The sequence below is a fragment of the Equus przewalskii genome, chromosome 7 (assembly GCF_037783145.1).
Source record: "Equus przewalskii isolate Varuska chromosome 7, EquPr2, whole genome shotgun sequence".
Taxonomy (NCBI): Eukaryota; Metazoa; Chordata; class Mammalia; order Perissodactyla; family Equidae; genus Equus; species Equus przewalskii.
In genome coordinates this window covers 47,483,689-47,511,642 of record NC_091837.1, presented here as the reverse complement: position 1 = coordinate 47,511,642, position 27,954 = coordinate 47,483,689, and the positions used below count along the sequence as shown (strand labels likewise).

Genomic DNA, 27,954 nt, shown 5'->3' with positions numbered 1-27,954 from the left:
GTGCTGCAGTCTCCAGGGCCAAAAAGAACTAGCCACCTAGGGTGCCCGGTGCTAAGTAGGCCGTTAGCACTCAGTATTCTCTGGGTAGTACAGCAGTATAGTAAAGTGCTGCTGTGTTCACTTGGTGTGAATGCCAGACACAGAATGATCAAGTGGCAGCACCTGGCCAGAAAACTTGTGACTAGATCTGCTAGAGTAGGAATGGTTAAAGTTTTTTTACACTGTATACGTACGAATTGGAAAATGCTACTGTGATACAAGTCTGAAAAGATTTAAGGCCTTTTGTGTTTGGTTGTTTGTATACCTCTTAAATTACAAAATAAGAATACCAGGTTTTATGCTTGCATGAAGTTTATTGATATATTACGCTTGATGGCAGACTCCACCTTGATCATCGACTCAAACAGCATCATTTTTTGGCATCTGTTAGGAATAAGGTAAATTGTGAATTGTTTAGTCATGAATCCAAACATGTAAAATGAATGGAAGATCAGAAATGCAAGGTCTACCCTCCTGCTGTTACAAAGCTCTTAACTAATCAGTTACCTGTGCATTTGCACTAAAATATCCTAGCAGTTCATGCTGAAAACAGCCATTTTGACAATTCCACTAAAAGTCTACAAAGAGGATGAATAAGTAGTAGACATAGCCCTAAGATATTTTGATAACTGAGAGTTGTCTCCTTAAATATGGTAACTGTAGTACTTGAACCAGCCTATGAATGAAATCTAGCTTTTGTTCATCAGATAGTCAGCTTGAAGTACCCATAAATTGTTTTTAGTAACTGAACTCATTCATTAGTGTCTGGGTATAACATTTGTATTATATTCCTAACTCATCTCCCTGCTTCCTCTATTGACATCCTCCTGACTTCTGTTACTTTTCCACATGGCAGCCAGTGGGATCTGTCATTCTTCTGGCTTCCCATTGAACTTTAATGCAAATCTCTTTCCTTGGAATACAGAGGCCCTGAATTATATGGTCCCCTCTTCGTGCCTCCAACGCCATCTTATGTACTCCACAGCTCCTCCCAGCCAGTCTCAGTTTGGCCTACTTGCAATATCTTGAACCCCCATGCTCTTTCCTTCCTATCTGTGGGTTCTTTGCAAGGCTGACTCCTCCTCTTACTCAGGTGTCAGTTTACATCCGGGCCTGAACACCCCGTCTAATAAAGGAGGGCCTGCTTCAGTTACCTTCTTGGTTTTCTTCACAATACTTCACATATTGTACTTTACTTTTTTGTCCTTCTCTCCCAGTAAGGTGTAGGGTCCATGTTTGCTCCCTCTACTGTACACACATGGAGGAGGGGGGAGGAGGGGCTGGCACAGTACAAGGCATTAAGTACTGGTTGAATAAAAAATTTAAAATGATTTGTGAGTGATAAAACTCTCTCGTCTGTGGTTGCTTTAGCTCTTTAATGTATTTCCAGCCTGTCCATTCTACTCTAAATATTCACTCTAACAGGGAATAAACTTACTGCATTGATTGGATGCTCCATATATTATCTCTTACCTTGCTCTTTAATTGTTTCCAGCTCTTATGCCTTCTCTCTGTTCCTCCCCACCCCTTAAACATGACAAGTAGATTCTAAAGTTCCCACATAAAACTATGTCTTGTCTCTTTCTTTTTTTTCTTTTAATCCATCCCCTTTTACGTCTTCCACAGGGCTAGACAGAACCAGGTGTTCAAAGGTGATTGAGCTGATTGGTTTGTGTATTAGGGACCAAATCCACTGTGTGAGTCATTGTGGTGCAGTGCACCTGCTGTGCATTTATTCGTAATTGGGAAGGAAGTTGCAGGCAATAACCACATCATATTAGAGCATACCTCAACTCACTGCATATCTCAATTCAATTTGGTAAAATACCTCAGTCTCCAGGTCAACAAATCAAAATGCTGAAACTCAAGTGTGTTAAGGCCCATATATTATGGTAGGAAAATTTACCTACCAGTTTTAAGTTTCTGCTCTGCGAACATGGGCAGTAGTCACAGTTATTTCTCCAGCAATACCGTAACTTCCAAAGGGAGTATGTTTGTCACCAGATCCTGAACCTTTTTTGGCTATATCTTCTACTGGGAAAGCAACGGAAAGAAACACTGGGCTTTGTGGTCTGGGGACATCTTGTCCACTTGTAGGAGGACTACCATTCTGGGGATTTGGGGTATGTTTCTGGAATTTCTGATCTGCAGGAACAGCAATGGGTACTTGTACTGCAGCAAATCTCTTCGAGGCATCTGACTGAGAAACAACAGCATGTCCAGGAAGAGGTTTCCAATCCTGTACTTCCTGAACATTTGAGCCTACTAAAATAAAAGGTGGGGCACTGGTCTTCTTGCTGTCGTCCATCACCACATAAGTTGGAGAAGTAACTTTCGGTGGATGCTGCCGAAACTGTGGATCCTTATTAGATAAATAGAGGGTTGCTTGGGGGAAAGGCCCAGGTGCAGGTGGCGGTGATGGGCGACTTTGTTGATTCATATCAGTTAGACAATAAAGGGTCCACATGTTAGAATATGGTGGTGGTTGTCCTGCTTCGCTTGCTGCTATTGCTATAAAAAAAAAAAAAAACAAAATTTGCAGGCATTAAAGATTTGGTCTCTGTATCAGGCGCTATGCACAGAAATGTCTTTGTAAGGTTTTTTTTACGTCTAAACAAACAGCTGTAGTGCTATGTGCCATAAAGCATGCTATAGAGAGGGCTAAATGAATTGTGTTTGGAATGTGAAAGAAGAGAGATTCTCTACAGTTGAAAAACAGGGACAATGTTGTGATAGCAAGTGGCAGGGACACTAGAGTTGTGGCAGAAGAAGCAATCTCATTCTAAGTTGCTGTTTCCAGGTACTTAAACTTTAGACATGGCCTCTACAAAGTCCTCAGAGAGGAAATGGAAAATCAACATTTTTGGCTTTATCAAAAAAATCAAGTGAAGAGTGTGTTGAGCCATTGAAAATCTGTTAATGCATCTGCATAGTGATTTTTTCTTTACTAAAGAAGTCATTGCTAGGTCATCTGATCACATAATCAAATATCTCTGGCCCTTCACAGGCACCATTATCTCCCATTAATTTGTCAGCACACTCAAAACATCCCATAATCTAGAACTCAGAACTCCAGAGAGCACCCCTTTTAGGCAAGGCTTGAAATCAGAGGTCCTAAGAGGGAGTAAACGGCTGGTTGGTCCCACGGGGTTCTTTAAGTAAAAAAAGATCTAGGAGTGCCATCCATCTACTGACACCAAGGAACCTATGATACCAACTTTGACTTGCCTAATTAAGACAGTGCTGTCTTGGAGAACTGAGTCCCAGAAGATGGGATAAAGGAGAAAAGGTTCCTGATGGAGGAGCTGCCGTTCGCCCAAATGTTCCGAGTTCACCTTTTGCACACTGGGCCATGTATCACCGGCGCAGCTTTTTCTCTTCCCCAAGAAAGAAAACAACGCTATGCACATGATTAAGCTGATAGGATTTTTCAGTAGCTTCAGATAGTTTCAACTGATCTTTCTTGAAGCTAATTTAAAAATGTGCATAAGCCAACTCTTCAGGTTTTTTTGTTGTTAAATATTCTCCTAGTGCTTTGGAAATAGTTAAGCACTTGAGAACAGCAACTTGGTATGGAAGTGCTGCTTAAGCCACAAGTGTAATGCCAGTCCCACAGGCTATACTCCCAACACTGCCCTCTGCCTTTTCAGCTGTGCAGAATCCCTGTCACACAGCCAGACACAATTTGATCTCTAAACACCTGCTTTGGTAACACTTTATCATTCTGGCTCTAAGAGTCAAAGTTGAGAGAGTTTCTGCAAAAGGAATGGGGGAGGTTGGCTCATGCATTTCCCATCTGTCCCTAAAGGGAGAAGCGTCCCTGCATTTGTCTGAACACGGCAGGAGGATGAGCAGAACAAACGCCATAATTAGACTGAGATGGAGGTCAAATCATGTCTGTGTCACAGGAAAGCACTGATGATAGTTCAGCAGCCAAGAAAGCAACCTGATTTTGGCACTTGTTGGGGGAATCTTGGCCGCATCCATTATTGCTCGAGTGCCTCCCTGTCCTTTCTGTTGCTGCTACCTCCCTGCTCCCCTGTGTGACAGCACTTCAACCTGACCTGACCTCTCTCCATCCAGTTATGAAGCTGCTCCCTCGGCTGCAGGAACCTCCCAGGCAGGAAATCAGTGCTTGACCCAGCTCCCCAAACCTGGATGCAGAGCTCTCCCGACGCAGGGCGAAAGCAGAGTCAAACACCACCATTTCTTTTACGCTTTAAATGCCACAGCCTATGGAAATGCATTGCTGTAGTGTGATTTTACCTTCACAAGTGAGAAATTTCAAACCAACATCCCCTAATTACACTTTTGCAATAGGAGTATTCAGATCACATAAATATATTTTGTACCTGACAACAGGCTCTAATGTTTTTCAATACATAAAATATCCAAAAGAATAACACAAAAGTACTAGATGACCAAACGTGGAGGCCAAGCTGTGGTGATGTCACTTTAAAATCACTCAGCTCATAAGAGTAAAATCTCAAATACAACAAAGCCTTTAAATAGGTGTGGCATTTTAAAAACTACTAAAAAAAAAGACTTGACCAATCTGCAGGGAGCCTACCTAGATGGTTACCTGAAATGTAACTTTTAATTTTGTAAGTATCTAATTTTCTTACCTGGCTCCATCAAACCTTGTTCAGGTGCTGCTTCTCATTCTGGTTCAATGTCTGATTCAGTAAAACCTTCTGGAACAGGAGGGTAGGGGCCACTAGATGATCTTACAGATGCATCTGAGTGTACTGCTTCTGCATCTTCCCCAGAGAGCACAGGTTTGACCTTCGTCTCCTGGGATGCAGAGTTTTCCTCTCCAGGATTGCCAGGGACTACTGCAATGATCTCCACTTCAAGGTGTAGAGATTTTTCAGAGCCTCCTGCTTTGGTAGAGCCCTCTGCATCCAGGGATTGTGCAGGCTGACCCTTGAAAGAGGTGTCAGAGAGCAGAACTGTTGCTTCTGCCTCCATATGTACTGAGGAATCATATTTGGCATTCTCCTCCAACTGTGCAGGTTTTGCAGAACCTAAAGATTTTTCAGATATGCCTGAGGCTCTCTTGCCTCCAACAGATATGGAACTAACTCGTGGTGACTGCTCATTTTCTTTAAGCCAAGCAATGTGATCAGTAAAAGGGATAACTATTTGTTCTGGTATTTGCTCAACATAAGTAACTCCTGCAGTCACAGGCTGATCTTTATAGATAGATGATATATGAAGGATTGATGTAACCTCAATATCAGCCTGCAAAGAGACCTTAGGAGCTTGATCATAAGCAGGAGGTTCTTGTTCATCCTGCAAGGGGAATGAGGAAGCCGTTGATGGTTCAGCCTGGTCTTTAGAATGCAAATCTACATGGACAGTTTCTTGGCTCTGAACCCGCATTGCTACCATCTCTCCAGAATACACAACAGGAGAGGCCACCACAATATCTTCAGCAGCCTCTAAGCTCAGCCTCTCCTCGGACAAAACAGGCATACTTGTTGCCACATCCACCATTAAAATGTCAGATTGATCAGAATGAATAGATGAAGTTTTACCTAACATCTGAGCAGCAAACTGAGCTGGGTCAGCTGGGACATAGGCAAACTCTGGTGAGACAGCTGCTGGGGATGGTGATGAGGGTGGGGTAGTAACTTTAGGGGTGGGTGGTTTCGAAGGACCACGAACTGCTTCAGTTGTCTCCTCAGGCTCAGGTTGCAGCTCCGCGTGAATCGATGGGAACTGAGTGGTTTTGTTTCTAAATAGCGGTCCAGCTATGTTGTCCTCCTCTGTGTCCGTAGACTTTTCCATCCGTCTAGGTTCTTTGGAAACTACAGATGTTCTTTCTGGTTCTTTTACACATTCTGGTTTCTTCTCTTGTGTCGTTCCTTCTGACCACTTCTCTACTAAAAATAACAGCCAGATGGGTTAATAAGCATACATTCCCCAAAAAAGAATTTGAAGGAAAGTAGTAACAGCTTGAGCATTCAAATGTCAATATATACACAAGAACAAAAGAGTTTTGCTTTATTTGCAACATCTGTGGTTTAGTGTGGGCGATAAAACTTTCCTGTCCTTTTTCACTCAAAAGATACCTCAGTTCATTTCCTCAGAAATAAGTGATTCTAAGTAGCACAGCAACAAAACTAATAATCAGACACCACCTTCAGCTGGTCAGCATGAGGGGGAGGATCCTAACTCTGCCTAGAAATAAGGAAGCTGAAAACCTCCAGGGAAAAAGCTCTTGAGCCAAACTTCCTCATAAAACTAGAGGGAAAAGAAAGACTTCAACCTGGGCAAGAAATTGTCTAATCTGTAGCTGGTGTAATAACTTAGTAATGAAACAAATGCTGTCACATTAATAAAGGCGTTAATTTAAGAAAATAGGTTTATAAAGTTTAACTTAATGAATTGGAAAACTAAGGACTATAGGATATTTTTACATTAGGAAATGTCATACACTCTAACCCCAAAATGGTAGCTCCTGCTAGCAAGGTGTGATAATGCAGCCAGAGTCATACTGACTTAGACAAGAGGAACAGAAAGAGATCTCCGGATCCGTAAGTGAGGACTCAGTGAATCCTAAGGCATGAGGGAAATTCCCATGGCTTACAAGGTCAAGATAGCTGAAGATATGCAGAAACTCCTAGAGCTGGAAAACTGCTCGATTTTTCTGGACTCAGCATTCTGCTTGCCACCCACACACCTGTCTAACCACCTTAGTCAGTACTCATCGAATATTTTCACATCTGCTTACTTTATGGAAGATTTTCTCTTGGGGAAGCATTTCCCTAATATCATAATGAAATCTGCAGGAAAGGAGAATTTGCTTTACAAGAATTTGTTTGCTTCAAGTCAAAACCTCATTTGAAGACGTTTTCATAGGTTCAGCTGCTTTCCAAAGAACAGTGTCCTACAGTGTTCCGTCCGCAATAGCTGCTGAGCTCCCGTAAACTCAAGGAAGGGGTCTAATTATGGACATGGTGCCACACCAAATGCTCACCTGCATAAAAAAGTTTTAAAAAACGTCCAAAGAGCCACATCTACTCTAACCTCCCTCTGCCTAGAACAATAACCTCATTTTCCTAACCATTCGCCTCTTCGGGACTTCCCCACCCACTTTTTAATAAAGCCATTTACCCACCATACATTGGACTGAGTGCTTGTGCTCATGTAAGATACTGTACTAGGCACTGTTGAGGATATAAAGATTATTAAGACAAGGCCTCATAAAGCTTACTTCAGTCGGGGAGGATAAGACTGATGCACAAATATTATAGGTAAAAAAGTATGAGTACCTAATAGTGGTCCTAATAAAGATCTATGGAAGTTCAGAAGAGGAAAAGAACTCCTCTGGCTGGAGGAATAAAGGAAATTTTATTTAAATAAGGCTGGCCTTACACTTCAGATATAGAAAGTTGAACAGAAAACATTGTTCCCATCATAACAAGGAAAAGTCAGATAAACCACAAAATAACTTTTCTTGAGCCCATCAGAGAGCAGAGTCCCAGGCAATCAAGTCACCTGATTCCAAAGAGCAACCAGCCCTCCCTCCAAGGAGAGAAGGGCTACAAGAACCGTCTCATCTGTGGCAGAGCCCAGAAAGGAGAAGCCACCACCATACTAACTGGTATCAGCTAAAATCTTAACTGCTAAAGGCCAAATGTGGGCTAGGATGTCAGTCTGGAATAGCTCAGGACTCCAGACCCAATGAGGTTCACACTCAGTCACAAGCACTTTTCTGTGGGCCTCATATGAAAGATGGAAGCAGGGTAGAGGTCAGAAGAGGGATCCTATATCAACACCAAGCAGAGGTCTCCTACCACTGGGGCAGAGGCAGGGAATACTGGCAGGACTGACCACAGATACAAGGTAGAGTTTGGTTGCCACACTGATGACCAGCAGGAACACTGAGAAAGCTCCACCCCCACAGCCCAGATGCAAGGGCCAGCCTAGGCCAGAGAATCCCTGTGCCCCAACCACCAGACCAGCACAGAGTAACAAGAAATGGCAGGCTGCCCCTGGGTGAGGGGCAAGAACGTGAGGAGAGACGCTCTTTGGGGTGCAGATGAGAGGGGAAGGCTGAAAGCTGAGTGTGAAACCCAGGCACAGAGAAACACCCTTAGCACCCCAGCCCCGCCCTCAGCACAAGGTAACAGCAGTCCACTGCTAAAGGAATTCGAAGGCGGCAGTACAACGAAGGTAACAAAAGCCATCACAAAACCCAAGCCCAACGTTTGACAAGATTGACCTACCCACCCCCAGACCAATTCAAGGCCTCTAAAACTCTATTTTCACCCAGAAGATCTTAAATTCCACAACCAATGATTTATTTACCGTGAGAATTTTCAAGAAGCAGTAATTCAACCCCTAGATTGCCTGCATGGGGCCTATGTGATACATCACTTACATGATGTAATTTTAGCAACTCTGGAAAGACCCACTTGCCGTTTTAAAAGTGTCCACCTCAACTGGTACAAAAACAGACACACAGATCAATGGAACAGAATTGAAAGCCCAGAAACACAACCACAGATGTATGGACAGCTAATCTTCAACAAAGGAGCTGAGGGCATACAATGGAGAAAAGCAAGTCTCTTCAACAAATGGTGTTGGGAAAACTGGACAGCCACATGCAAAAGAACAAAAATACACCATTCTTTTATGCCATTCACAAAAATAAACTCAAAATGGGTCAAAGACTTAAAGGTAAGACCTGAAACCATAAGACTTCTGGAAGAAAATAGAAGCAGTATACTCTCTAACATCAGTCTTAAAAGGATCTTTACAGACACCATGTCTTCTCAGACAAGGGAAACAATAGAAAGAATAAACAAATGGGACTTCATCAGACTAAAGAGCTTCTACAAGGCAAGGGAAAACAGGATTGAAACAAAAACACATCCACCAACTGGGAAAAAAATATTTGCAAATCACATATCTGACAAAGGGTTAATATCCATAATATATAAAGAACTCACACAACAACAAAAAATCAAACATCCCCATCAAAAAATGGGGAGGGGATATGAACAGACATTTCTTCAAAAAAGATATACGGATGGCCAATAGGCAAATGAAAAGATGCTCATCATCACTGATCATCAGGGAAATGCAAATCAAAACTACACTAAGATAGCACCTTACACCAGTCAGAATGGCTAAAATAACCAACACAAAAAATAACAAATGTTGGAGAGGTTGTGGAGAAAAATGAACCCTCACACACTGCTGGTAGGAATGCAGACTGGTGCAGCCACTGTGGAAAACAGTATGGAGATTTCTCAAAAAATTAAAACTAGAAATACCATATGACCCAGCCATCCCACTACTGGGTATCTATCCAAAGAACCTGAAATCAGCAATTCAAAGAGACCCATGCACCCTATGTTCACTGCAGCATTCTTCACAATAGCCAAGACGTGGAAGCAACCTAAGTGACCAATGACTGATGACTGGATAAAGAAGATGTGGTATATATATATAATGGAATACTACTCAGCCACAAAAAATGACAAAATCGTCCCATTCACAACAACATGGATGGACCTTGAGGGTATTATGTTAAGTGAAATAAGCCACATAAAGACAATCTCTGTATGACTCCACTGATATGTGAAAGATAAACATATGGACAAAGAGAACAGATTAGTAGTTACCAGGGTTTCGGGGGGTGGAGGGTGGGCACAAAGGGTGAAGTGGTGCACCTAATATATGACTGATAAAAAATAATGTACAACTGAAATTTCACAAGGTTGTAAACTATCATAACCTCAATAAAAGAAAAAAAAAGTGTCTACCTCATAGGCTTGTCATACGTCAAATTATATCTAGGAGATTAATTCCCAGGCTTAATAGTTTTGCCTGTAGAAGTCTCCTATTAAATAACAACCATTCTGAAAGGGTAAAGCATTATGTAATTATGAATCATTAACAATTCATCAGGGAATTTATGTATACTGCTTTCTTTTTCACAGTAAAAAAATACAGGAGAAGACCTAGGTTTCAGTCCTGACTGTGATTTAATTGCTGCACGACCTTGGCCAAATCAATGTTCTGAGCTTCAGCCTCCTCATCTGCAAAATGAGAGTTATAATTCTGACCTCATGAGTTTTTTTTTTTGTTTTTGTTTGCTGTTTTCCGTCTTTTTTTTTGTTTTTTTTTTTTATTAATGTTATGATACATTACAACCTTGTGAGATTTCAGTTGTACATTTTTGTTAGTCATGTTGTGGGTACACCACTTCCCCCTCTGTGCCCTCCCCCCACCCCCCCTTTTCCCTGGTAACCACCGATCAGATCTCCTTATCAATTGACCTCATGAGTTTTTGTGGAGATAAATGGAATCATTCATCTGAAAGTGTTCTATAAACTGTAAATCACATATAAATGAGAAAAGAATAAATCAACACCTAGTTAAAAAGAGACAGAAAAGTTTTGAAATGTAAAAAATTAAAAATTATAAACCTCACATTTTTAATTCAGCTTTGATTAAAATTAAATTGGCTATTTCCTAAGCTGGGTGATAAAATGCAGCATAGTTGTTTTTCATTTATAATTTATGTATGTGTGTGTGTATATGTATATAAACACATATATATATCATATATACTATTTTGAATGGATGCATTGCTTAATTCTGAAAAATTAAGTTGAGATTGTTTTTCATTTATAATTTATGTATGTGTGTGTGTATATGTATATAAACACATATATATATCATATATTTTGAATGGATGCATTGCTTAATTCTGAAAAATTAAGTTGAGATCAGATGCCTTAAGCTTTAAAAGTGTTTTTGAAAATCCAAAATACTGAACTAACCATTTGGCTTTGTTTAGAATACATGAGAGAATATCAGCAAACATATGCATACAAGGTACCATGTATATAACGTAAATCTAAATTGAGTCCCTGTCAATATCTGTTTATTAAGAAAGGTAAAGAACAGATAAGGAAAACAGATTGGTGGTTACCAGAGGAGAAGAGGGTTGGGGGAAAGCAAAAGGGGTAGAGGGGCACATATGTATAGTGACGGATTACAAGTGGACTGTCGGTGTTGAACACAATGCAGTCTATACAGAAACTGAAATATAGCGATGTACACCTGAAATTTACACAATGTTATAAGCCAATATGACCCCAATAAAATAGCTAAAACAAGAAAGGTAAAGAGCTTTTCTCTCATGTTTTAAGATCTGTTTTAATCATTCCAAAGATTGCTGATTTGTAACCTTGAGATTGTGTTTGTACAAAAAGCTGTATTTCTTCAAGTTGTAAACTAGGTTTGCTATGGGTTAATCTTACTTATCAACCTTATGAAGATTAACCCAATATGACTTCAGTGATCTGGTTCTACTTTAACACAAAAAAAACTGCACAGGCTCTCAGAATTAAGAACATAGGGAAAGGCATTTCTCCCTGTATAGTTTACTTTTAAGTACAATAAAGTGACTAACTGATTAAAATTCATTGTAGAATACAGAAAATCAGTATTCTGTGGAACCAATAAGATGAAGAGAGAAGTGCCAAGCACACACTATTTCTTGGAATAGCAGAACTCATGTGGAGACTGGTGGTGCTGGGGCACATAACTGCCAGGGAAGAATAAGAAAACAGCCATATTCTGGCACTAAAGGGAAACCTGAAAGGTGTCAAAGACAAGAGGAAAATAAAAGCAGGACATAATAGGAGATAGGAGAGGTGAGTAACAGGACAGGAGAGGAGACAGGAGATAAGGACTGGAGGTGAGGAACTCACAGTAGAGTACTCGAAGTTGAGAATTTGGAGTATGTATGGTATACAGTTTTTAAGAGTTTAAAACAGAAGAGGATTCCAACTGCTGTGTGCTGAACTGATCGGAATGAGGAATACTAGAGACAGTAGGCAGTCTATTTTTCTCCCCTTCCTCTCTTCCGCTCATTCTTCATTCACCAATCATTAACTTCTATTATGTGACAGAAACTGAGGAATCAAAGATGAATAAGACTTCCTAAAGAGTACAGTCTGACTAAGGATAGAGACACACAAATAGATGATTAAATGACAATGTGGTCAGTGTAGGGACTGAAATATGTACGGAATATAATGGCTTTTAAGTGATTGTCATTAAGCTTTGAAAAAGAGAAGGGGCAGGTATGAAAGGGGCCCCACACAACTGCCCCACCCAAGATGCCAGAGGCCCTCTGGAGAAGGTGCTAAACCAGCCCTGTCCATTCTGATTTCCCTTATCAGAAACTTTATTAGCCTTCCTTGGCCAATGAGACAGAAGTGGAAGTCTGCTAGGAGACATCTTGGAAAGATTTTCCCTTCTTAATGAAAGGAACAAATATTACTGGCACCACCACTTTCTTCTTCCTAACTTAAACATGGACATAACACCTGGAGCAGTGGCATGAAGGGACAAGTAAAATATGCTAAGGAGGGTAGAGCAGAAAGCCTAGATAATTGATGCTTTATTATTATAATATTAGCAGCAGAATGAACAACACTTCCAGATATCTTATTTTTCTTTAAGTAACTGTTAATTGGTTTTCTGCTACTTGTAGCTGAAGGCTTTCCTAACTGATATGGGGCATAAATCAGAAGTAGTAAAGAAACATGAAAAAGGGGGATAGTGGTATATGCTGCTTTTATTCTACGAATTCTCTAATATCCACTTTCTCAGTGGGTACTTGTTGAATTCATTATCTTAAGATTTAGGACAACTAGATAGTACATCTGTACTTTTTAACTTACTACCCATAAAACTCTGGGCTGTGTCCCATACACCCTCTCCTCTGTAGTATCAGGCTGGTTACCAAGATGATGATTCTTTTGGATTTTCTACATCACAATAATGTCATGTGTGAATAAAGTAGTTTTACTTCTTCCTTTCCAATAAGTATACCTTTTTCTCTTTTTTTCCTTTTGTTTTCCATTTGTCTTACTGCACTGACTAGAACATACTGTACAATGTTGAATAGAAATGATGATATTAGACATCTCTGTCCTGGTTCCAATCTCAAAGGGAAAGTATTCAATATTCACCATTGAGAATAATGGTAGCTGTAAGTTTTTGTAATGCATAGGTATTACTGGATTTAGAAAGTTCCCTTTTATTCCTTGTTTACTTATAAACTTCTTTACAAGTATTTCTTGTAGAGCACGTCTAATGGCAATCAATTCTCTCAGCTTTTGTCTGAGAATGTCTGTATTTCGCTTTCATTTTTTTTAAAGGAGCTATCCACTGGGTATACATTCATTCCAGGTTGGCAGTTGTTTGCTTTCAGCACTTTAGAGATATCATTCCATTGTCTTTTGGCTTCTATGGTTTCGGTTAAGTGATCAGCCATTTGTCTTATTACCCTGAAAGTAATCTGCCCTTTTACCCTGCCTGCTTTCATGATTTTGCCTTTATCTTTTTCAATAATTTGACCATGATGTGCTGAAGTGTGGTTTTCTTCCTAATAATCCTGTGGGTTCACCAAACTTTTTGAATCTGTAGGTTGATGTCTTTCAGTTGGATTGGGACAATTCTCAGCCGTTATTTTTTCAAATAATACTTTTCCACCTCATATCCTTTCTCCCCCTGTGATGCCAATTACACGTTAGACCTTTTGATCATGTCCCACAAATGTCTCTTACACTCTTTCCTATTGTTTTTCTCTTTAACTCAATTTCAATATTTTCTATTGCCCTGTTTTTTAGCTTCCTAATTCTGTCTTATGCTAGTACAGCCATCCAATAAGTTTTTAGTTTGCAGTTATGGAATAATCATTTGTCTCTTATTTTAGATTCTATCTCTGTTGAAGTTCTCCACCTTTTCATCCATTTTTTCCAAACATATTCAGCATAGTTATTTTCAGTCCTCATGTACTACTTCCAATATTTGGATCTTCTTTGGGTCTGCTTCTAGTGAGTGTTTTATGTTTTATTTCTTGATTATTAGTCATTTCCTCCTGCTTCTTTGGATGTCTAGTAATTTTTATTTGTGCTTGAAATTGTAAATGACACATTGCAGAGGCTCTGATTATTTTCTTCTAAATGGTGTTGATCTTGTTCTAATAATGGCAGATCAGATCCTCCTGACACTTGGTTTTTAGATTTTGTTAAAGTGGGTGTATTTTAGCTTTGTTCTTACTCCTAGCACATTGCCTTTATTCCTAGGGTGTGACCTTCCTGGGGTCTCAACTTAATTGCCAGGGTTTCACAAAAGTCTCTTCAGTTTGGCTGGCCCCAAACTCCAAAGCCTCTTCCAACAGCAAACCACTTCTGAAATCCCTACTCAGCCTTCAGTCTCCCAACAGCTCTTCTCTGCTAAGCCTCCTCAAGCCTTGGTCCACACATGAGCAGCTTAGGAGTTGGCCAAAAACCCAAAGGAAATATTTTTGCAGACTTTTAGGGATCCTTCTCTTCAAATGCCTTCTCTCTCTGGTACTTTGTCACACAAATCCCAGCCACATTAGTAGCCCCAAACTCTGCTTCTCTGTTTCTTCTTCCCAGAAAGACCTCCACTCTCTGCTTGCCCTCTATTTCCCTGCACAAGAATTTGAAAATTGCCACGAGGGTGAATATGGGGCTCAATTTCTGTGAATCCCTTCTCCCAAGAATTCAGCACGGGACTTTGTTTTATACAATTTCTCCAGCTTTTATGGTTGTTTATGGTAGGTGGGTAAGTCCAATATTAGCTACTCCATCATAGCTGAAACTGAAATCTCTCTTCGTCAACTGAATTTCACCTAGCACAGCAACTGGTAATGGTTAGGAATTTAAATATTTGTTAAATGAAATAATGAACTGGACTTTAAGGATATGTGGGATTTGAAAAGTAGAAAGGGGAGGGAAAGGAATCCCTGAAGAGAGAGGTAGCATAAGCCAAAATCAAATGACTTAAAATTACTTCATATTTTCGGGAGATGACAAGTAGTCTGTCTGGTGCATAAGGTCTATGAAGATATGAAATGAGAGAGATGATTGTAAAGGTAGGCGAGATTCAGACTGTAGAAAGCTTTGCATGCTATAGTCTTGTAAAGGGATCAAAATTTACATACTATGACTTATATGCTAGAGAGCATTACTCTATTTTCTCTAGCTGATCTCAGTTTTCATTAAATGTTCATTTCCCAATGGCAAAATTTACTTGATCTTAGTTAAAAACATTTGTCCCTTCTAGTTTAAAAGTCTCTTTGGTTAATTATTCAGTTTTTTGGGGTACTGCTCTTTTAGCCAAGGTTCTCCCACTTCTAAAGACAGAATCGGAGTGCTAAGGAAGCCTCTGGCTCTGATCCACATGTTGTCCTTTTCTGCTAGCTCTCAATTACCTCCAGCAGAGGCAACTCACGTTGCCTGGGCTCTGGGTGTTGGTCTCTGACTTTGCTGTATTTACCGCTAAAGTGTTTCTACTTTGTGGCAAGTGTGGCCTGTTTGCTTATTTCACTCAAGGACTGGGAGATCCCCTTCATAATTTGGTCCTCTTTAGCATCTGAGCCCTAGCTGGACATATTCCCAGCTTGGACATTAGGTACTACAGCTCTGCTAGCAGGTTGAGTCACTTCACTTTTTCCCATACTGATTCCTTGCTAGTCGGCACTCTGAGATAATCTAAACACATCTGGACCCACTAAAAGCCACATAGAGGCCATAGCAAACCAGAAATAATATCTTAGGCTCATCCAAGAAAGATTCTCCATTATTTCTAATCTATTGCTTCAAATGCAATTCTTTTATTCAACAAATATTTACTGAATGTCTGATCATGACAATTGTAGAGGTGTTGAATGTAGCATAAGTCATACTAAATGCAGTGCCATGCTAACCACATGGCTTCTCTGAGAGGCATGCATTCTTCTAGACAGCACCCAGGAAAGCAGAGAACGCCTTCTGCTCAGATTTTAGAGTTCTGGTCAGAGATTCTACTTACCTTCCTTATCCCCAGTTTCAATCTCAGCTAGCACTTTCCATGCACTACCCACACCCCACTCCACAATCCCACTGCCAAGAAGGACTTTCCATTTCCCTTTCCTTTGCAGCAGGAAATATCCTTTGTATCCTATCTTTTATTCCCCTCCTCTATGGCTTATGTAAAGTAAAAACTTGATTCTGGTAGCTTTGGCTCTTAAATCAAAACTCAGATCTGGAAATGCCAAGAAAATCTCTCAACAAAAACAGATTCCTGCAAAACTCCAAATTGTTAGCTTTTGTACTACGAACATTGGAAACTCAATACTGAGTAATAACTTCCTTGCTCCAGGCTATATTTGCCTTCTCCCTAAAGCAAATGAATGCTTCAGTGGATAGGGATCAACAGAGCAAATAGGAACAATTAGAGGTTATCTGAAATCAATCTCTACCAGTTTAATATTTTTCAAAAGTATCCCTACAACACTGAAGAGTTTGGATGTTGTGAAAATAGAGAGCTATCAAAGTTTCTTGATTGCAGAGTGATACACTTAACTTACAAGGCCCAAGATGTTTTCCTTCATGTATTGACTCTTGTCTCTTAGTGTTCCTGATCTTGGCAACCTGGTTTCCTGTTCCAGCTTCCCTGGTTTGCCATATCTACTTCCCACCCCAGGCCCCTCCTCTCTTAATCCTGATCCTGTGTTTCTGTCCTAGTCTGCCAATCTGACCCAAAATCTTGACTATACCATTTTCTCAGTGATTTATTTGCCTTCTTTATTATGGACTATTCCCCAAGTGAATAACCTTACCACAATGGAAAAGCACAAAGGACCTAGCCCCCATCCCAAGAACATCACCAGATAATCATTCAAACCATTTTTAAATTTAATTAAATTATTACCTTGGTACAAATTACCACCCTGCCTAGGCAAATGCAAGACTTCAAGAAATAAAAGGGTCATTTTGGCACAATACCCATCCCTGTTTAAGGACTCAGTTTAGCCTTACTTGAAAAAAATGCCCAGGAAAGTATGAAGTAGTACCAGAGCCTCTCAAAATTTAGCATGGGTAGTCCTGAAATAGGTATATTCCTTGTTTCTTTACTAAGAGCGGAGAGCCACAAGTATGTGTAACCAACTATATAAGGCAGAAAAATAGAATTTGGCATAAGAACTAAACTAAAAACATTACTTATTATGAATATTTAACATGAATAACTCAAGACAATATTTAATGACATGCATAATTGCTGTGATGCTGCAGAGCAATTGAAATTGGGCCCAATGGGCGGCAGCAGTTCATGACTATAATTTCTATTACATGGCCAAGCAAAGAATGTCCAGCATCAGTTAGAAAAGTTAACAGGGTAACAGATGAGGATCCAGGTGGGCTAGGCCTTCTTGATTCTTTATAAGAGATGGCTATTTCCTGCCTCTGTTGGAAGCCAAGACAGGGCTGACGCCGGAAACTGGACTCAATTAGGCTTACCCGGATGGAAGATGATAGCGCTGCTGAGATCTCTTTTGCCACTCTGAAGGAGAAATCATTGCCCTCTTCACTGAGTGGTGAAAAGATTAGAAATTAGCATAATTTAGGCTTCAGGTTCCACACAAGAAGGTGACAGGGGAGGAAGAAGTGAAATAGTGCAAGATAATGTGAGGAAAGGAAGCTGAAATTCCTCTCCCTTCACTCTTTCAGCTCAAGAATTTAAGGTTGTTGCAGAGGGATCCTAGAATGTTGTGGAAAGAGCATGAGTTATGCTACTAGGAACATCTTCATGCTACTAGGAAGATTAAGTATAGATCCTAACTCTACCAGTTACTTAATATTTGGAAGCTTACAAGTTATTTAATCATTCCCAAGCATCAGAACTCTCTTGAGCAAAATTGCAATGATGTCACCTACCTTATAAAGTTGTCTTAATTAATCGACAAAATATATTGTAAATGCCTAGAACAAAACAGGTACTCAATAAATTCTGTCCTCTTCTTCCTTCTTTTCCTAGCATATCCTAGGTGATAGAACTTAAGAGACAACTCTTTTGCCTTAAAATATTGCCTGAGTATCTACAATCCCCTTAATCAATGATTTATTTGGATTCATAGATTCATATGGTAGTGAGATCTGTTTAATCAAATTGCAGAAAAACAAGAGGAGGATCCAAGAAAGTGTTTCACAGCATGAGTTGCTTTGGAAATGGGCATATGTGGGTGAAATACCACAACGGAGACCTGGATAGAGCCAGAAACCATTCTAAAGATCCTAGGCTCTGGAAAATGGGGGAAAAAATGAGACACAACAGAGACGTGAGAAAAGTTTGCTTCCATGTCTGGTTCTTTTTCTCCTCCCTCACCTGCCTCTGAATGAAATTTTGAAGTCACTGGGGAGATGGATAACCACTATTGGTCCTAGAGGCCCCTACCAAAAACTGGGCTCCTTCTGGGAAAAATCACAGAATGAAGTATTCAAACAAAACAAATGATATATGCAGGATGTACTTATCTCCACACTTTTCATGCATATAGTCAGCTTCGTAGTAATGCTGCTGGCAGAGAATGACCAGTTTGGGAATAACTTTGGAGGATACAGCATCCCCACGGAAGATTCTTATGAAACACACGTCTTTCATGCTAATATCTGATATCTGGGAGATCAGTGGGGACCAATGCACTAGGAATTTAGCTCTTGCCCGTATCACCAAGTTCCAACACCTGGTGCAGTCTTTAGGCTGATCTAGCCTCTTGCTGAAGAGACTGAAAGACCAGAATAAGAGTAAATCGACTCAGTCCTCAAAGGATGGTCCATTTCCTCATATTGCAAGTCACTGAAAGCCTGGGAGAGCCATAATCCTTGGGACCAACAGAGCATGTAGATTATTATAGATGCCCACCATCCATATTTAAAACTGGGATCCACATAAAGAAAGTTCTATTTAGAGGAAGGAAAAGATACCACCTGTTATAACTACATTTTTATTGTCTAGAACTGAAACAACCATGCAGCCAAATTTATTTAGAACTCCCACAGGAATAGCAGTTGGGGAATTAAACCAGTCAGAAGGTAGGAGGATGTCACTCAGGGGAGGAAATGCCCTACCAAGTGGGAACGTTATGGTGCCTGTATATCCCCAGATAGTCCCTCTTTAGCCCAGAGTGATGCTTTCCTGGATATAGTTGGACTCAGGCAGTCTCTATGATAGAACCCAAGTTAACGGATATGGTTTGTCCATTAAGAAACCATTTCAGATGACAATAAAAGGCAGATGAATAAACGAGCCAAAGCAATATTAGACAGTAACACTGAACTCTGTATTTTCTGGTCATACCTTCATGTTACTTCCCATCTCCCAGGTAAACTAGAACAAGGAGTTCGTTTTTACTCTACTATCTAAAGAGCAATCTGTTTCTACAGCCATACTATGAGTTGGCTTTTAGCGTTATCTATATATCTATGTCAATTTCCTCGATATCTGTAGTTACTCGAGGAAAAAAGCAGCAGTATCTCCTACCCCTGAGGCTCCATCGAAAGTATGGCTACTCCATTAGTTCAGTCTGTTAATTTTGAAGCCTGAGATTCAAAGATGTTAAACCAGCTGGACCAAAATCCACATTAGTTTAGTCCATTTGCTAAGTCGAATGGTGGGTAAATTCTTCGGTAAACAAACTGGCCTCAAAGGCTACCAGTTAGTTACCTTTCACCATAAAGATTCACTGACTTTATCGTGATTCTCAAACATAGCAAACCTGCACGCTCCCAATCCTCTCAAACATAGCTCCTGGTATAGAAGATACAAGTACAAAGGCCATATTAACCTTGACTGCCTGGGAAACAAGGCTCATGGGGAGGGGGAGAGTGGTCAGTGTTCTAGCACTTGTCTGTATATCCTGCTGGTGGTAAGCAAATCCTAGACCTATTTCCCATGGTAGGCTGAGAATGCTGCCAAGACCCTGCAGGGAAGCAGCCAGACTACACAATAGAATATTTCTGAACCTTCAAAGGCTGACTCTTGCTGCTCTTAATCTTGCTTTCTGTTTTGGGTGTCTCTTTCACTGCAGATCCAAACCCTCATGATTTTTATATTTTCCAAAGTCTTACTCCTGATTTCTCCCTATCTTGGCTATTTTATCTATTAACATCACCAACGTGGATGAGTATAAAGGTAGTTGAAACTCATTGATCAGATCTTTTCTTTCTCTATGATCATTCTAAGATGTTAGCCAGCCAATGTAGCAATTATTATTTAGGTATTTTCCATACTGACCATGAGTCTCCATTTTCTCCAGAAAATCCTGCCAAAAGCTTTTTGTTACCATTCTTTTAGATATGTGTGTCTGTCCTTGGGATTTGACCAATTTATCCTCTTTTGCTTATAGCGATAGTCCCAAATTTTCATCCTGTCAACTTTGCCTTTCTCATTTCTCTCCCTCTGATTTTTTCATTGCTCCTCTGTCAACTCAGTTGCATGCTGCACATTCACATAAGATAGACATTTACACATATACACAGAGATATACAGCCTATGTCACAGAGATAGGCCAGAGGAGACGACCTTCTACGAAAAACTTCTCTCTTCACTACACAGAGAGACTTGTGGAACAGAAAAGATGGTCATGACACCTAATTGATCTCCTGTCCTCCCACCCGCACTGCAGTTAAAGTATCATGGGGAGAAAGAAAAAGGGGGTGGTGAACCTTTTCTTTAATCTCCCAAGAAGAGTGTTTACAGAACTTTGGTAAGTAATGTATCTCATTATAATTTGAGCCTTTATTACTACAAAATACAATTTTCTTCAAATACACTGTACTTCTTCCCTAAAGACAGGGCATACTGGAAAGAGTCTGAGTCATAGTTTACACACACTGTTCTAGGTCTTATTGTACCAAATGGTTTGCAAAAGATGAGTGATTCCTATTTTTGTCTTTTTAAGATTTAGAATCCTCCAAAAGTCAGTCTTCTAATTTTTTAAAAAACTGATTTAATAATAAAAATAAAGCATCAGTATGATTATTCAAACACAAAATATTTGAGGGCATCATCAAGTTTGAATGCATGCTAGTAATGATGCAATAATTTATAACTATTATTATTAAACTATTACCACTGTGGTACTTACCTTTAATCTGATGAAACTGTTTAACCAGATCCTTTATATCCAGAGAATTATTCCCTGAAGGAATAAATACAGTAAATCAGATACATATAATTTCCAACTTAAAATGCTTTCTTTTTCAAAGCAACAAATATGTAATCTAAGGCAATAACAAACCTTCTCTAAACACAATAAGTTCTTTAAAATACACTGCTGCAAACTGGGTGATGTTTGGCGGATTGGTTTTGAGAATGGCTCTGCTAACTCCTTCAAGCAGAGTCTTGAGGCCATAAGGTATGACAAGTCTGGGCTTTGAAGAAATCATTTTGGCAGGATGTCTGTAATCTCAACTATAATGAAGAAAAACAAAGTCTTATAAATAGTATATTAGTATATTAGAATATTTCTCACCAGTTAATTATATTTTCTAAGAACAAATCTGTCTCCTATTAAAATTATTAATTTTTCTTCTAATCTCTAGGTATTTATTCTAGTAAAATGGGCTAATTATTGATGGTAATTTACAAAAAACCACACTACCACTAGCTTATTACGTGTAGATGAGCAATCTAGTACTATTAAAGAAGTCCACGGGAAAAGCCCTGCTAAGAACTCCAGGATGATATTAAAAACAATGAATAAAAAACCAAACAACCAAAACCTGTTTCTGTAAAATTCAGTAAATATTTTGTGCAGTACAATTTCAAGGAAATTAAATTAATCTCATTTATCTGTGTCCAAACAACATCCTTCCAAACCACATGGGCACTGGCTTTTCCAAGCTGTCAAATCAGCCCTGAGCTACCAAGCAGCCATCACAAAGTAGGAAACAGTTGGTTAAATGATCCAAGTTTCCTGAGAAAAGAAAACAAATCAGTTGCTTGGGAGAATCACAGCTATTCTGGACACTGAGACTCATGAGAAATTTCTCCTATGGGTCTTCACAAAGTGGAGAATAGTGTCAGATAACGAACCATGTCCTCAGCAACATCCCCACAGTAAAGAGAATAACGAGTTTCATGGGGCTAAGTGGCACAGTTTAGTTACAGCAATTATACAAGGGGTCGACCTCTAATAAATGCAACTAATGTGTCATAGCAAAACGCTGAATATACAAAAACACATTTCATATTTTCAAAAGTCAGGAAAAAATGAATCTGTATAGGCCAAAGCAAACCATTTGAGAATATATTTAAGTGTATAGAATTCCTTAATGAAAACTTACTATCAGAGTGTCATGCAAACCGGAGTTTTACTGAATTAAACCATCTTTAAAAAGCCAGAATGGCATCTCTGACAGGCCCACATACTAAATGTTAAGGGACATAGGCAGTAATTCTACGTATGATGCATATAATTACATATATTTTATATATACATATGTATGTATAATTTTTTAAAAAGTACATCCTTTACACCCCACTGTGAGTAGACAGATGTTTAGAAAGTGGCTTAGTAGTAGCCATGACGGAGCTAACAAAACACCCTTTCTGTAGGCAGTTACCAGTTGGTGCTACTAACTGGAGAGAGCGGCCCCGCGTGATCCTAACTGCTTTCAACCAAGGTGGTGCGCCCGCCCACCCCATCCTACCCCGGACTTGCGAATATGCGGGGCCACGTAGCGCCTCAGGACCAGGGATGCTGAGCGTCCTACAACGCAGTCCTATACAAAGATTTGTCCTGAGCAAGTTGAGAAATACCGTGACACCAGGCGTAACTACATCAACGGGAAAAGTCACAAACGTAGACACTTGGGTTGTTTAAAGCTTAATAATTCTCCCCAAATCTCTCCTTTAATGAATATTTGCCAAAAAAAACTAGCAAATTTTACACCCCCCGCGCCAAACTGTGAACGTCCATTTACCCACGACCACAGCGATAACGTTTGAGCAGGAAAACAGTGCCTTGGGCTGAGGATGCGAGAGCGGGGGCTTCGAAGCCACCGCAAACGTAAACGGGACAAACCACTCACTCCCTAAGGACCTACGCTGCGGTCTGCGGGCCCCGCGGGGGCTGTGCTCGGGTTGCCGTTTGATCTGTGTGGCGGGGACAGCAGTGAAATGTGGAAGAGCGGGCGTCCAGACTCTGCGTCCGCGAGCTCAGGAAGCAGGCGGAGGTCCCGCCGGCCCGGTCCCGGAGCTCCGCCGCCCTGGCTGCTGGCAGGCTGCTGAAAAAACCCGCCGGTGTGGGCCCGCCCGTCCCCACGGGCCTCCCACTTCTGCCCCCCACCTTCCCCGGCACTTGAGGAACCGTCCACTGATCCCAACGCGCGAGGGGCCTCGAGGGCCCAACTGCCTCTGGGGCCGCAGGGGCGGGCCGTTCCTCCAGACTGGCCCCACCTTCTCCTATCCGGCCACGACCTTGCTCCTTGCTCCCTTGCCGGCGGCTCCTGAAGGAGCGCGCGCTTCCAGCGGTCCTCTTTATAGCCCTGGGGACGTCAAGGCATGCGTCACAAAGCCCCGCCCTCTCGCGGAAGGCTCGGGACCGCCACGAGAGGGGGCGGGGCCTCGGCCGTTCCAGCCAATGGGGAGCCGGAAGGGACAAAGGCCAGAACTCCGCGCGTACGAGAGCCGTGCTGCCGGGTTTCGGACCGCATACGCACCGGCGTAGGGGAATTGGCGGTTCCAGGAGGCCGGGAGTCCGGAGCAGCTCAAGGCCACGCTTTTGGTCACTCAGTCTAAAATAAGAGCTGGTTTGGAAGGAGAGAGAAATAGATTTATGGCAGTTCTTTCTTGCCGCCACTGCCTCTCCTCTTCACCCTACCTCTACCCCCGTAATCTGTTACTGTCCTGAGTCACCTTTTCGAAGAATAGCTTCTGCCTCTGGGTACACACAAACACTAGTATAAAGAGAATGAATAATTTTATGCAACACAGTACTTTTCCTCTTGAGAAATTCGCCCGTGGAAGGAGAAGTTGGCATTAATCCTGAGGGTTCCTGTTGCTCCGTAATTCGGATTTTGCAATACCTCGGGCACAGTCTCTCCTCCCCAAACTGTACCATTAGCAACAGCCTGCAAGTCAACGAGTACTGGGTGTGATTTCAGCTCAGTTTTACCAAAGTAAAGGAACGGTGACATTTAAAATACCCGCTCTGTGCTTCAGGCTCACATTTCTGTACTGGGCATCAACTAACCCATAGTCTAGTTATCAGATTCCAAGCAGCCTTCGTTGCAGTCCATTTTCAAAAGTTTAAAAAGCAGCAAGAACCACTGTAAAGCAACCGTTAAATAACATCATCAGGGCATATATCTGACAAACTTTTAAATTCAGAAGAACATTAAGGCTTCCAGAGCACTTTGGAATAACAGGCAATGTTGCAGCCCAGCCTACATCTACGCTGCACACAGCATTTTCTGGGGATGTTAATTCATCCATTTAATAATTATTACTGAGTGTCCATTATGTGGCAGATAAGCTCCCTCTTCTCATGAAAATTACATTTTAAAAGGAGAAATGCTTTTAGACTATGTGTATGATGATAGGTCTGCAGGTGGTCTTTTTCTGTCCTTCATCACTGCCCCAGCCCCACTTTGGTAGTGTAAATAAAAATGAAATGAGGCTTTCATGATTTCTGACAGTTTTGTTTATAATGTATTTACTATCAAAGGTGTAACGAAGCGACCTACTAAAAAAACCCAAGTACAAACGTTAGATTTTATTTATGGTATCTTTTGGAATTAGATACATTTATGCTTGTGTAGCCTAACTAACCTTGGTAGGTCATCTCAAACACCAGTTAGATGTTACGTATCGTGCAGAATATCTGTAACTCAAAAGGCAAGCCTTTATTCTTTCCGCATTTCTTCAATGACTGTCCAAGTCTCTCTAAAATGCAAATTGTTAGTGAAAACATTTAACCAAAACTTTTCAAACAACTATTTGCTGCTTTGATTTCTAGAACTCCTAATGATTTGATGTGGTTTTACAATCTTTTCATCCGTGTGTTCATCTCCCTTTCAGTCACTAGGGATCTAACTGAAATGCAAATCTAGTTTTTCTCCATTGCTCCCTGCCCTCCCCCCGCACCTGCCCCCAAAACCTTACTCGATAGAAGCCCAAGGTTCTTGGTGTGTGACCTCTGCAAAACTCTCCTATTTTATCTTACCACTTGGTTCCCATTTGACTCTCTAGAGACGAGGTCTAAACACACATGCTATTCGTCACTTCTGTGCCTTTGCTCATCAGGTCCAAGGCCTGACATGTCTTTCTAGCCATCATTTCACCTGAGTGCATCCTTCTCCTTTAAAACTTAGCTCAGGAATCTCCTACTTTAGGAAACCAACAAGTTAGAAGCTCAGCGGCCCCATGACACACACTCGATGACTGAGCATAACCTTGCTATATAATTCTGTTTTTGACTCTTCTCTCAGAGTTACTAAATACTTACCAAAAGATGATAACCTAGGGCAATGTTTCTCTGATTTTGACCACCTGCATTAGAATCATCCTAGGAGCTTGTTAAAAATGCCTTCCAGAGTGATCCATCTGCAGAACTAAAATGTGAGAACCACTGGCCTGTGGGAGGAAAAAGGAAGGATGACACACAGCTCACCTGGGCGACCGTGGGTCACTTCTATTTCATACCCAAGTCAGCTAGAAGATAGAGCTCAGCCCCCTTGAAGTTTTCACAAGAAAGCCAATGACACTTCGCACTGGGTGATTTCTGCACACTTCACTGAAGAAGGGGCACATCTTTTATTGACCCACTGTCCGCGCTCTTGCTCCCCCGTCCTTTTCTCTTTCTGTATTTCCTCTTCCTAGTTCCTAAGTCTATGCCTTCTACTATTTATCTTCCTGGGATGATCTGGGCTTAGCATTTTTTTTTCCCTACAAAATATACTACCAACAGGATCCAAAGAAATATAAGAAATACCAAACAGTAGTACATCATGACTGTGTGAACGTACATCTTCATAGGTACAGAGTCATACCTGAACACTTGCCACCACAATTTGCTGAAAGAAGCAATCAAGTAGGAAAGTTTACGCAGCAAAGGACTATACACACACACACAAAAACACACATTTATGTGTATGTGTATTTTAAAAATCAGATATGTGTTGTCCTTTAATCTTAGTTGGCGGAAATATGAAAGTGAAAATTCTGTAAATAATTAACTTATATGTGACAATAAATATTCTAATTTTCTGTGACATCTAGAAGTAACAATTCTTTACTCAGTCAAGTACTTAACTACCATGTGCTAAAATCAAAACGATACCTAACCCAATAAAAGATCTTAAATACATTAACCACAAAGGTACATCTTAAATTATTATTAGACTGTTTCCAAGTGTGTCAAATCATGTGTTCCAAGTACATAAAAATACATTAGAGATTTCTCTCATCATAGGCACAATCTAATACAAAAATATATTTGATACTTATAAATTAGAAGATCTATTAGAGAGCCTCCAAAATAGGAAAGGGGAAGGAGTGAGTGATATCAACATAAAAAGCACAGATAGATGCAAATAGTTCCGCTTAGATGATTATTTTCTTCATCAGCAAAGGGTAAAGAGCAATTTACACCAAACTAAGTTTCCAGGCGGATCACAGTAGTCCACAGGTTGGATAAGTCACAGCACACAGGCCAGATAACTATTATGAAGTACGCGATTCAGAAATGTACTCCGATTTCAGTCAATCTAATGGTACAGTGTACTCACACTGTGGTTTTGTTATTTGAGAGTCTTTAGAATCATCATAGACCCCTCCTTCCACGTTCTCCTACCATGTTAACACAGATAAACCACAGGGGCCATCCTGCACCAAACCTAGGCGGGACTTTGTAAACAGACGTATTCTTTAACTATTAAAGAAAACCTAGCAGACAGTGTTATAAAGTTATCTGTTCAGTTAAGTGAACTGAATACAAACTTATTTGAAATCCTGAATTTTCTCTGGAGAAATAAAAATAATTTTTTTAAGTAGTTAATGCAAGCACAATTTTTTTTAAAAAAATTCTGAAGTACAGGGCTTTCTGTAATCTTTGAATACTGAAAAATAGTTTGAATAATATTTGAACTGAAAATTAAAGTAAGTACAAACTCTGAAGAACTTCATGATTCAGAATGTTGCATAATCATAACTGAGAAGTTTGCCACATATATTATAGTCAAGAAGACTGCAAAATGGCAAGAGCCATATTTTAAAGATTCCTAATGTTCTTCCCTTCAGCCTCAATAAAACCAGGTATCCAATATTTTTAGACACCAATTTTTCTCTTTAGAAAGCATCTAGTTGGCTTCTGGATCTCTCTTTCGCTGAACGTAGGATAGCAATCTTTTCTCTCTGGCTAGTGTCTAAAATCCTGCAGGATTCACACCAGAAAGTCAACGTGAATAAACACTTTGCAAGTGAGGAGACATGAAGACGGTTTAGTCAAAGTCAGTGAGGAATAATCATTTCTTTCAAAGAAATTATCAGTCCCTCAAAACCAGATTAAGTAGATTAAAGCTGCCAACATTCTAGCTACTCCTCCTATGTTTTATTTTGAAAATAAATATAAAAGTATTAACCTCGCATAAGATCATGCTTCAGCTAACAGGATATACAAATAAATGACATCCCAAGATGAAACTCTTTAGCTCAATATAAGTTAAAAAAAAGAGATATAACCTTAAGATTGAGCCAAGTTAGTCACACAATTATGGCAGAAATTCTTAAGTGACTGAGGTATTTAGATTCTTCAAAACCACAGGTGTGCAGTATTGGACAAAGAGGTAAATTAAATGACAACAAAAATTAGCAAAAAGGATTAAAAAATAACTTGGAACTCCTTTTATAATATTGAACAACCTGAGCTAAAGAGAAAATGATTAAATCCTGGTAACAGATAGCCCAACAAATCCTCACCAGCAAATATTTTGAGGCCAAAAAACCTATGTTCATTCAAGAACAACCTTTTCAAGTAACTTAAAAGTTGGTAATTAGACAATTTATCACAAAGAAAGGAAA

The 27,954-nt window shown here is 40.2% G+C and overlaps 1 protein-coding gene across 15 annotated transcripts; it reads right to left on the bottom strand.

Annotated features, from left to right (window-relative positions):
* Positions 1-333: 333 nt before the first annotated feature.
* Positions 334-27,041, bottom strand: CABYR (calcium binding tyrosine phosphorylation regulated). 15 transcript variants are annotated; one of them, XM_070629816.1, is made up of 6 exons: positions 22,980-27,041; positions 21,170-21,342; positions 21,017-21,070; positions 5,580-5,927; positions 1,950-2,550; positions 334-423 (listed from the first exon to the last, which is right to left on the bottom strand). In XM_070629816.1, exons 2-5 carry the CDS (start codon positions 21,315-21,317, stop codon positions 1,955-1,957), a joined length of 1,146 nt encoding a protein of 381 aa, XP_070485917.1. In that variant the 5' UTR covers positions 21,318-21,342; positions 22,980-27,041; the 3' UTR covers positions 334-423; positions 1,950-1,954. The 15 variants fall into 15 exon arrangements, with proteins under 15 accessions (XP_070485917.1, XP_008531250.1, XP_070485921.1 ...); XM_008533028.2 differs by having other exon boundaries at positions 23,332-23,468; XM_070629820.1 differs by having other exon boundaries at positions 5,580-5,924; positions 23,332-23,468.
* Positions 27,042-27,954: the final 913 nt, after the last annotated feature.